This window comes from Nanorana parkeri, unplaced genomic scaffold (assembly GCF_000935625.1).
Source record: "Nanorana parkeri isolate BGI_ZX_2015 unplaced genomic scaffold, ASM93562v1 scaffold1361, whole genome shotgun sequence".
NCBI classification, from domain to species: domain Eukaryota; kingdom Metazoa; phylum Chordata; class Amphibia; order Anura; family Dicroglossidae; genus Nanorana; species Nanorana parkeri.
The window spans coordinates 55820-65934 of NW_017307629.1; the positions used below are offsets into that span (position 1 = coordinate 55820).

General features: G+C 38.5%; 1 protein-coding gene across 1 annotated transcript in view; it reads left to right on the plus strand.

Moving 5' to 3' along the window:
- GAD1 (glutamate decarboxylase 1) overlaps positions 1-10115 on the plus strand; it is a 65697-nt gene that overhangs the window by 16359 nt on the left and 39223 nt on the right. Inside the window, exon 3 of the mRNA XM_018569580.1 lies at positions 8556-8714. Coding sequence (XP_018425082.1) covers positions 8556-8714 — 159 coding nt within the window. The remainder of the gene's footprint in view (positions 1-8555; positions 8715-10115) is intronic.

The window sequence follows — 10115 nt, forward strand, 5'->3', positions numbered from 1 at the left end:
ATTGCCGCTTACCAGTACTTAGATGACATGGCTGCATTTGTTTTCTTTTTTTCAGGCTTTTTTCCATTATTTTTACCTGGTCATTCTGTGAGTATAACAATTCCTGTCCTAGGGAGGCAACACAATCATTCCACTGTATCTATAGATGGAAATAATGGTTGTCAGCCAAGCTTGACTTTAAATATGTCTTCCTTTCTTCATCACTAATACATGGGGTGGGAGAATTAGTCGTTTACAGAAGAAACATAAAATTGCTTGTATTTTTAGTTCACCAATAATATGACGTTAAAGACAATGATTTCTAGCATGATCAACAGGCATTTTCTGTACCTGATAAAAATGTTAATGTCCTTCAAAATAAAAACTAATGCAGCCACCACATCTGAGGTCTGTTAAGTTGAAGGTCAAAGCTGAATGAGATAGGAAAGTATCCTACTTTCTTCCCCCTTTTTCTTCATGTATGACCATGGGTTCATATGGGTATTGAATAACAGAAAGAAAGTCACAATAGGAAAAGCTACTGTTTGTTTGGTTTGCAAAATGTTATGCAAAATCAGTATCTTGGTTGCACTCCATATTAAATGTTTATTTATAAAATAAAGATTTTATATAAATATGATTATATATAACATTATTTTAAAAACATATACAGTAAGCTATTCAATATTAAAATAATAGTGCCAGAAAAATATAAAATATAATTTACTAAGGGTTCATTTATGGGACAGTGCTGATAATATGCAGCTTGTTTATATCCATATGGTTAGGCAGGTAGTCATGCTGCACCAAGGTCAGGTCCTATCTGGAGTAAGGTCTTGGCTTATCACTTGACCCTTCCAGTTGACCCTGTCATTCAGTTATCAAATGCCAATACCTCTACTGCTACTAAAGTTCTAGCATTGGATAATTGAATGTCAAGGAGTGGGTCTTAGAACTAGAAGTTTACAGGACTTAGGGGTCTATTCACAAAGCTGCCGAGGGCAGCCGAGTGAATGACCGATCAGAAGTGTTCGGCTATTCACTTCAGGCTGGTACGGCTGATTTCAGCCGTATATCGGCTGAAATCAGCCGTACATCGGCTACTAGGGCAGAAGATAGGGCCCCATGGATGGACAACCCGGCCCTATAATTCAAGGGCGGCTTTACAACAGCACAGGGAGTGATCCAAAGACTAACATGGCTACTTGCAACTTGTCAGACCAAGGTAGTCATGTGCTTTGTGGACGCTTATTAAAACTAAGGATCAGTGGGAGAATTGCAGCCCACACTGCTGCTACGGAACCCACTGACAAGTGTAACATGTAACAAAACTCTTTCCTCACAATCTCGCTTGTGCCTCCTTTCTTCTCCATTAGTCTGGTTACATAGCCCTGACAAAGATTATTGGTTGAGCTGCCTTTTTTAAACCTACACATAGCTGAATCACTAACAGTCTGTCATTCAGGTAGGCATACATCAGTTGCTGTTGCTGGCAGGAGCAATATTTTGCAAACAGCCATTTCCTCTATTTAAGGTATATTTCTTGTGAAAATAACTTAAAAATGCTTCTAAAATAATCATTTGAAAGCTCAACACCCGCATAGGTGACAACACATAAACATCTGTATGCCTGGATACATAAATGCTGTAAAAGGCATCATGTGACACTGTAGATTGGTTTCCATGGAAACCAAGCTATGGCTGTAATTATTTGCTGGCACAATGCCTGGCGAACGAAGTTATGGTTTTAATATGCAGTTGGGATAAATTTGCTAATGCAAATTACTCTGTGTGCAGCTTTAATACTCAACGAGAAAAAAAAAACTCAGTTGCCTGGCAACTGGATGCAGCTTCAATGGATTGGGCTGAGAAGCAATAATTGGTGATAAGTGAATGCCCTTGCTTACATAACCATATAGCTACTGCATACCTTTAAAACTTGCCTAGACAGGGATGAAATACAGGGTTTGCCTCCAACATTTTGACACATAAGACATGCCCTTGCTAGATTCCCTGTTGTGCTTCTGTCATCTCAACAGGAAACAATTCATGGGATAAAGACCTATATCGTTAAATTGCAAACTACTACCTTGGTCTACGCCAACAAAGTCAGTCACTGTTCAAAAAAGTAGCATAGAACACAGACTAAAACAATGGGCCCTTTGGTACCTAATAGCCTATTAATATGTTTTTGGGACAAAAAATAATCCACAAAAACATGGGAAGGGCATAGACACTGTATGAGTTAGCTAAAGAAACAGCACAGCAGAGTAGCTTGCTTTTGCATCTCTGCCTGATAGAAAACTTGGACTTATGTCAGTTTGATTGGGGGGGGGTCACTGTTTGAATGACCAGTTGGAGTTCCAGTAAAGCGTGTGTCAGGGCAAAATATGCAGTACATCTGTGTAGTACATGCTCATATTTTTTTCATTTAATTACCCTACAAGAACAGAAAAATACCAGTTTGTCTTCCAAAAATGCACTCAGTTACTAATCTCTGCTGTGGATTGACAAAACACAGCAATTTTGTGGAGTGAGAGTTGTCAGCCCTAACCAGTTTTTTTTCTCGCCAGCTACTCAGCCACACCTGCTCTCCCATCTCCACAACATTAGGGCTAATCATTTTGTAATCACAAGATAAGGACTGGTAGGGCTAATTAATCTCCTTGAGAAAACACAGGAAGTGAGCACTGGACATTGGACCCTCTGAATTTCTGACTAGAACAACATGTCAACATGTCAAACAACAACTGAATAGCTATAGCAAAATACTTTTAATGGTATATTTTTATTATTATTTATTATTTAGCAGATCAAACGGGAGCAAATAAGATACATTTATTGTCAGGGTATAAATACACTTACATAGTAACATCCAATATTTTATATTTACCTGGCCAAAAAAACAAAAATGTTATCTTAAGTCTTGCCCAAATTAAACAAAGAATAACAATATGTACAAAACCCTACCCCCAAATTGTTCCTCATTTGAAACCAAATCGCTCTGTTCCTCTTTACTCCTCAGTTGTTACTTTTTCTGGTCTAATGTTCAGATATCTAAGGAAGTGTTTTATTTAACTACCAAAAGTGTTATTCTGCACTAAAACCTTCACCTTATATCTTGTTTGCTATTCTGCAAAGCCAGTATAAAGAAAACGCTATGGAAAAAAAGTAATGGGGGTGTGGCAGGGGGAGTGTCCATTGCCTAAATATATTGTACTTTAATGATAGGATGTTTGCTATTTTGAAAAGCCAATATAGGAAAGGTAATGGTGGAAAACAACAATTCTGGGTGTCACCAATAATTTTTGGCATATAAATTCTTAATGGTCCCCATAACTGGAGAAATGGCAGGGGTGTTTCAATTGCCTAAATACATTGTACTGGAAAGTGTCCCTCTTTCTCATCTCAGAAAGTTGGGAGGCATGATGTAGACTTAATGGACAGTTTTAAGGATCCTTGCACTACACAGGTGTTAGTAAATCTAAAAGGAGATTGCACAGAGGTTGTACATTTACTGTAGACTGTAATAGTTCCCTCTCCCGTTGCCTGCACTGCTGAACTTCACTCTGTTGCTGAGAAATAGTTCCCCAAAGTCCAACAATAACAGGAGTGTCAATCTCCTTGGTCCCTCACAGCGTTCACTGGTTCTTTCTTCTGACCTCCATGTCACTAATGTGTGCTGAAATGACATAGAGGTCAGCAGGCAAAACCGGTGAGAGATTTGGGGGGAGCCTATCTCAAAAATTGACTGGAGAAGAGTGGCACAGGGAGCAGAAAGAAGAGTATTATGTTTCTTAGGAGATTAATACTCCCAAAAAAGTCAGTTCTCCAGAAGACTTTGGAAGACCATTCCTCTTGGAATGGGTCACTTTAAGTGTTTCCCACAATATTTCCGAATATCAGCGCTATGCATTAATTGCACACATAATTGACTTAAAGTTTAAAGGGAACCTGTGATGATAGTGTACATATGCACTCAATGCTGACCTGCTTCTAGAAATGCCTGGTTGTCATGCTAATCCACTGTCTTCAATGGATTTGAAGTCATTAACCAAGAACAAGAATGCAGTTCAATGGTCATAACTTCATACTGTTTGTCTCCTACGGCTGCATTGTGTGTGTCTAATGGTAGGAATCAGGATTAGGGTGATCTCCAGAAGCCATTTCTGTACACACAGCAGGGAGTTCCCATCTCACACAGTTACATAGTTAACTCAGCCGAACAAAGAGGCCATTAAGTTCATCATTTAAAAACTACAGTGGTTGTGGTCCAAATGAAGGCAAAATAAATTCCTGTTGGCAGCTAAAGATAATTAGCTCATAGAGCAAAACAAAAGTTCTTCCTGACTGCACAAAGGCAGCTGGATTGCTCCCCAGCTTTAATGTACAGCAATGGCTGCCTAAACAGCTGATAACAAAAAGTAAAAGAAGAACTTGGCAAAAGTGGAAAAGCCTAAAAAGTGGGAAAGAAGGGGGAATACAGGGAAACTAGAATGATTTCGAGTCAGTTTATTTTTCAGGTTTATATGTTGTTAATCTGTTATCTATCTAAATACAACAGGGGCCAAATTTGTTGAACCTTGAAACTGACATAAGCAATTGGCATAATTGTTTATTCCATATTTAATTGAAAAAAACAGACCTTGACCTTCAATAAACAGAATATTTTAAATAAAAAAATTTTTTTTTGCAAGAATTGAAAAATTGTTTTATACATGACAAAAGATTCCCAGAGCACAATAGATTAACTCAAGTCCCAGCATCACAGCCACTGCTTGCTAAGCCTCAGTTTGTGTGATGAAACCTTTGACCGATAAGTCTGATAAGGAATGAGCTATTGCTTTGATGATTCATGGCCCTAAACAGCATGCTTATTTTAGTATAGCTCAGAGGAATACAAAAAGACTTCAGTTCTATCCATTGCCTAGACAGAACGCTACATAATAGTAATATGTCATATTTACCTGAAAAAATTAAACTTTTTTTGTATTTCATTTGTTTTGTAGTCATGATAAATAAATAAAGAAAATATGTTTAAAAAAAAACACTATACAAATTACAGTTTCACTCTGGACACAAACTATGACCTAATGGCAACATGCTAGTTATGGAGTCCATAAGGCAGCTATTCACACATGGACGGATTCCAAAAGGTTTTGGATCTGTGTATGACCACTCCTCCTCAGCATAGCTAAGCAACTTTACAGCTACCCATAGACATAATACAGAGGATAAAAATGGACCATTTAAAAGGACAATTTTTAAAAATTTGTACTTTATTTAATTTTTCTATCCCCCCTAAAAGAGCAGCTCACCCAGTAACGTACTTACTTAGCCCCGATCCAGCGATGTTCTCTGTCAGGGGTCACACAGCCTTAACAAAGAAAGACTCCGGCTGGCGACCCTACTAAAGATGAAGTTGCCCTTTAGGTTGAAGGTTTTTGGTAAGATCATTTATAGAAAGGAGGAATCAGCAGAAAAGATGATCTGTACAGCTGGCATTTTTGGGGGTTTTTTTCATCAAACAATGTTTCTGTCAAATTTCAGGCCTCAAGATAATGGAATGATTATACGTGAAACATGAGCATTACTCCTTCCTGAAACTTAGAGGCTCAACAAGTATTGAGGCCCAAGACAGCCGGGCAACAAGTATGTTTAGAAAGAGGTCAGCGGTGGCGGCTTCCATATTTCTTTCATTACAGGTTTTGTTTTTTGTTTTTTTACTAAGCGACAAAGGGGAAGCTCAAATTTCATAAACCAGGGACTGGTTTCATTTCAATGCTTCATGAGTTAGTCACTATAGTCCAGTGGTGGGGGAGGCTGCAGATGCAGCATGGCTCCTTTTGGCTAACAGTAATCTTAAAGTGGGTTGGAACAGACACAAAATGAATCTGGGCATGGGTTACAACGGCACCTCATTTACATATTAACAGTACTTTCAGGTCCAGATTCTAGATAAACCCGTTAATGGGTTGTATTTATAGGCCTAAACAGCACTGGCCTGAGAAACTGAACAGAGGTTTTAGTCAGTTCTACTCTAAATACGTCACAAACGAGAGTTTAAGCAGCTTTACAGGAATTTCCTGACACATACCACATAATAATAGCCATGTGGTATGTTTTTTTTATATTTTTAAAAAATCAGTTAACAGCTGTCCATGATAGCCTAGAGGCCTTACTACATTATCGATGGGACAAAAACTAAAGCTGACTAAGCATTTATGTCTTTAAAGGAGGAATACACATTAGCCACATGCCATTCTGGTAAGACAAGTCACATATGCAGTACAACAGAAAGAATGTAAACAATTTACAGTAGAATTAAGCACTCAGTTTTTTGGGGGGGTTTTTGCATATATCTACTGCTAGCAAGCAGTAGATATATGCAAAGACATAAAAAAAAAAAAAAAGTTACCAAATAGGTAATAACTTACCTGTGTCTCTGCCGCTCACTCCCGTCTGAAGTTCTGAAGATTCTCGAGCAGCCGTGAAGGATCATGGGCAATAGAAATCTTCGGCCGGGAGAAGAGGAGAGACACAGTGTACGTCAATGCACGCAGCCGGGTGCATGCACGCGGACAGACCCTGTGGGACACAGAAGACACAGCAGTCAGCGCTGGATCAGATACAGGCACTAGCGCTGGAGGGACTCCTGAAACTACTGGAAAGAAGATGATTGGATCAAGAGCTATCATTTAAGGTACGGTAAGTCCTTAAAGCAGTATTGGGGGGGAATTGTGACTTTAATACCACTTTAACTGTACCTTTAACTGTATTTATGTACCTTTCTCACCTTTCTTTGTATCTCATGTGACCTTTTTGCTTGTGTATATTATGTGGCCTTTTTGTTTGTCATAATTTCATTTCCTGTATATAATAACAGAGAATATTAGGATTGCACAGTAAATAAATTAGAGTGTATGAATAGATCAATTTGGCCTTTTAAGCAGAACACATTTAGCCCTCGTTTTGTAGGCTTTCTAAAGCTTACTACATGTTACATTCTGCAGTAAATGTACAACCTCTGTGCAATCTCCTTTAGATTTACTAACACCTGTGTAGTGCAAGGATCCTCAAAACTGTCCATTCAGTCTGTCATGCCTCCCAACTTTCTGAGATGAGAAAGAGGGACACCTTCCAGTACTATGTATTTAGGCAATGGACACACCCCCTACCATTCCCCCAGTTATGGGGACTGTTAACAATTTATATACCAAAAATGATTGGTTAAACCCCAACTTGTTGTTTTTGCACCATTACTTGTTCTTTATATTGGATTTTCGATTTTGCAAACATGCGATCATTAAAGATAGGATAAAGGCTTAGTGCATAAGAACACTTTTTTTCATAGATATCTGTACATCAGAACAAGAAGAGGGACAATTGAGGAGGGATTTGGTTCCAAAGTCCCTCCAAATAAAAGGAAGGTTGGGAGGTATGTGATATCCAAACATGCAATCCCTTGCACTACATATTTGTTGTTAAATCTAAAAAAAGATGGCACAGATTGTGACGTGTGTGGTCAGATTTAGAGTGCTAATACTTGGCAATATTTCAGGGTCACTTATGATAATGTGAGTACTGGTACTTGTAGTACTTCCCTAAGGTGTAACAATGAATGCTTCTGAATACTGCACAATATCATTGTTGCACACTTAAAATATTCAAATTCTTGGGATTTTTTTAGTATGAACTGGCTCCAGCTATTCCACTATCTACTGAGAAGAAAGCTTCTACAGTATTTGTTCCACCAGCACCCATTGGCCGGGCGACTAATGCATTTTAGAAAAGCAGTTGTCTCATCTCCCATTGCTCATGATAATGTATCTGGCCGTCTACGTCGAGCCTAATTCTTTTGATGACAATGGTTGCTCAGAATCGTAAAACCACAAAGACATGATGGCATTAGCTGCTGTCTGCCGAATGATACATGGCATTGCAATTAATTACATGTCATTTACCCGGGCTCTACTGCTGTCTGTTAACGCCACTATTGACTGGGGGAAAAAAAATATGATCCACAGCCTCTGTGAGACTTCCAATTCTACTAATCAACCATGTCGCAGCATTCATTTACCCTTCTGAAATGTAAGGTTAGGTAACAAATGAGTGCTTCTTATTGAGGCAGTTATGGGGGAATAAGGATTGTATTATCCTTCCTCTGGGAATGAGCAACAAGAGGCTGAGTGAAAGTAGTCCAGCTATTAATCATCCATCACTACCCCCTCTATCTGCCTGCTCAGTCCATAAACTTTGCTGCAGGCTGTAATAGCATTGACTGATCCTGAACTGCTTCCTAGTGGTTGATTAGTAGAGTGGAATCTGTCTAGTCAACTTTTGCATGGGTGGAATCTTTTTTTTTTTTTTTTAGCTGTCTGCTGATGTCACTTTGGTTCAGCCTCCTACTGTCAGATAAGCACATATAAAAGAGCCATCCAACAGGTCTGTTTAGCTGTTTGCAGAATAACCTTCCAGTTGATCTATTGTCCTAAAGCCAGAACTCTCTTCAGCTGTCACCATGCTGAGGGACGATAAGAGCATGCCCCTGACTTGTTCTGTTTGTAATAATGTAGGCTTCCTGCAGAGGAACAACAGTTTGGAGGACAAGAGCAGAATTGTAAGTTCCTTCAAGGAGAGACAGTCCTCCAAGAATCTCCTGGTCTGTGAGAACATTGAGAAGGAATCAAGGTTCCGACACACCGAGACAGATTTCTCCAACTTATATGCCAGAGGTGAGACCTTTTATTTAATATATACCGGTATGGCCTGTGCAGAATTAACAATCAAGCTCATATCTAACAATTAATAAAATTGTGTAACTTAAGAATGACCAAACTTTTTCTACTGAACTCTGCATTGTCTGTCATATTGAAAATGATGCTGCAATTTTCATTTGCAGGGCCATGCACAATTATTTGTAGCCTCATTTACAATAATTCTTTATTATAGAGATGTTTTAATAGCTTTGGCAATAAATGTGCTGTGAATTTTTCATTTAAAAAATAAGTGGAACACATTATTATTATTGTTATTGTTACTGTTACAGCACAAAGGTATCCTGCTACTCACAGTACTATTATAATTTCAGTTCGGCTTATGCTGCTATGGCATATATTTATTACAACGCACACTAATAATTGCATGTGTGATTAACCTAGTTACAATGAGCTACCATTGTACACATCCCTTACAAACAAGTACAAAGTGCCTGATATAAAATATTATACCGCATGGGGGAAAGGAGTTACCTCCTTATACAGGTATTTACAGTATTAATAATGATATAATGGAAACTACAAGACAAATGAAGGAGATAATGTATTTTATTTCTCCATGTGACATGTTGACATAGCTGGAAAAGTAAGCTATTTGATTGGAAAATCTGAAACTCTTGAACAACGGGTTACACAAATCTCCTTCAGTTTATTATGGTTTAGTATCCTAACGCTACTAATGGCATGTGCACTGTTTAACTTCATTTTTTAAATAATTTTCTTTCTAAAAGGAGCAAAAATTTAACAATACAGGTTTTCAGTTTGCCTGTATTTTTAACATGCATGTTAAAATTAAATTTTGGCACATTTCTATCCCGAATTTAAAATACAACATGTTCTAGTTTTAATGAAACTGGGAAGCCGAATAAAAATGGCGGGCTATAATCAATCCATTGTAACACATTTCCAATCCTTTTATTAGTAAAAATTTTGTTAAACAAAAGGACTGAATATGGAAGGTGAAAGTTCAGGGAGGATTAAGACCCCAGTCATACCGTATCAACAGATGCCAACAGAAGGTGACCTAAGAAATGTATGGGTGGGAATGGGGCCAATGGGGGTGTGCTGAAAAAAAAAAAGTAGAGCATGCTCTACTTTTTTTCAGTGCAACGTAATGCAACATGGCAAAAATACATGTAAACGCAACATAAAGAAAAAATACATAGGGGTCTATTCACAAAGCTGCCGAGGGCAGCCGAGTGAATGACCGATCAGAAGTGAAGTGAGCCGAACACTGTTCGGCTATTCAATTCAGGCTGGTACGGCTGATTTCAGCCGTACATCAGCTTGCTTCGTGTGGCTTCGGATCAGCCGAACATGCTCAGCATGTTCGGCTGACCCGAAGTGCAGAAGGAGTTC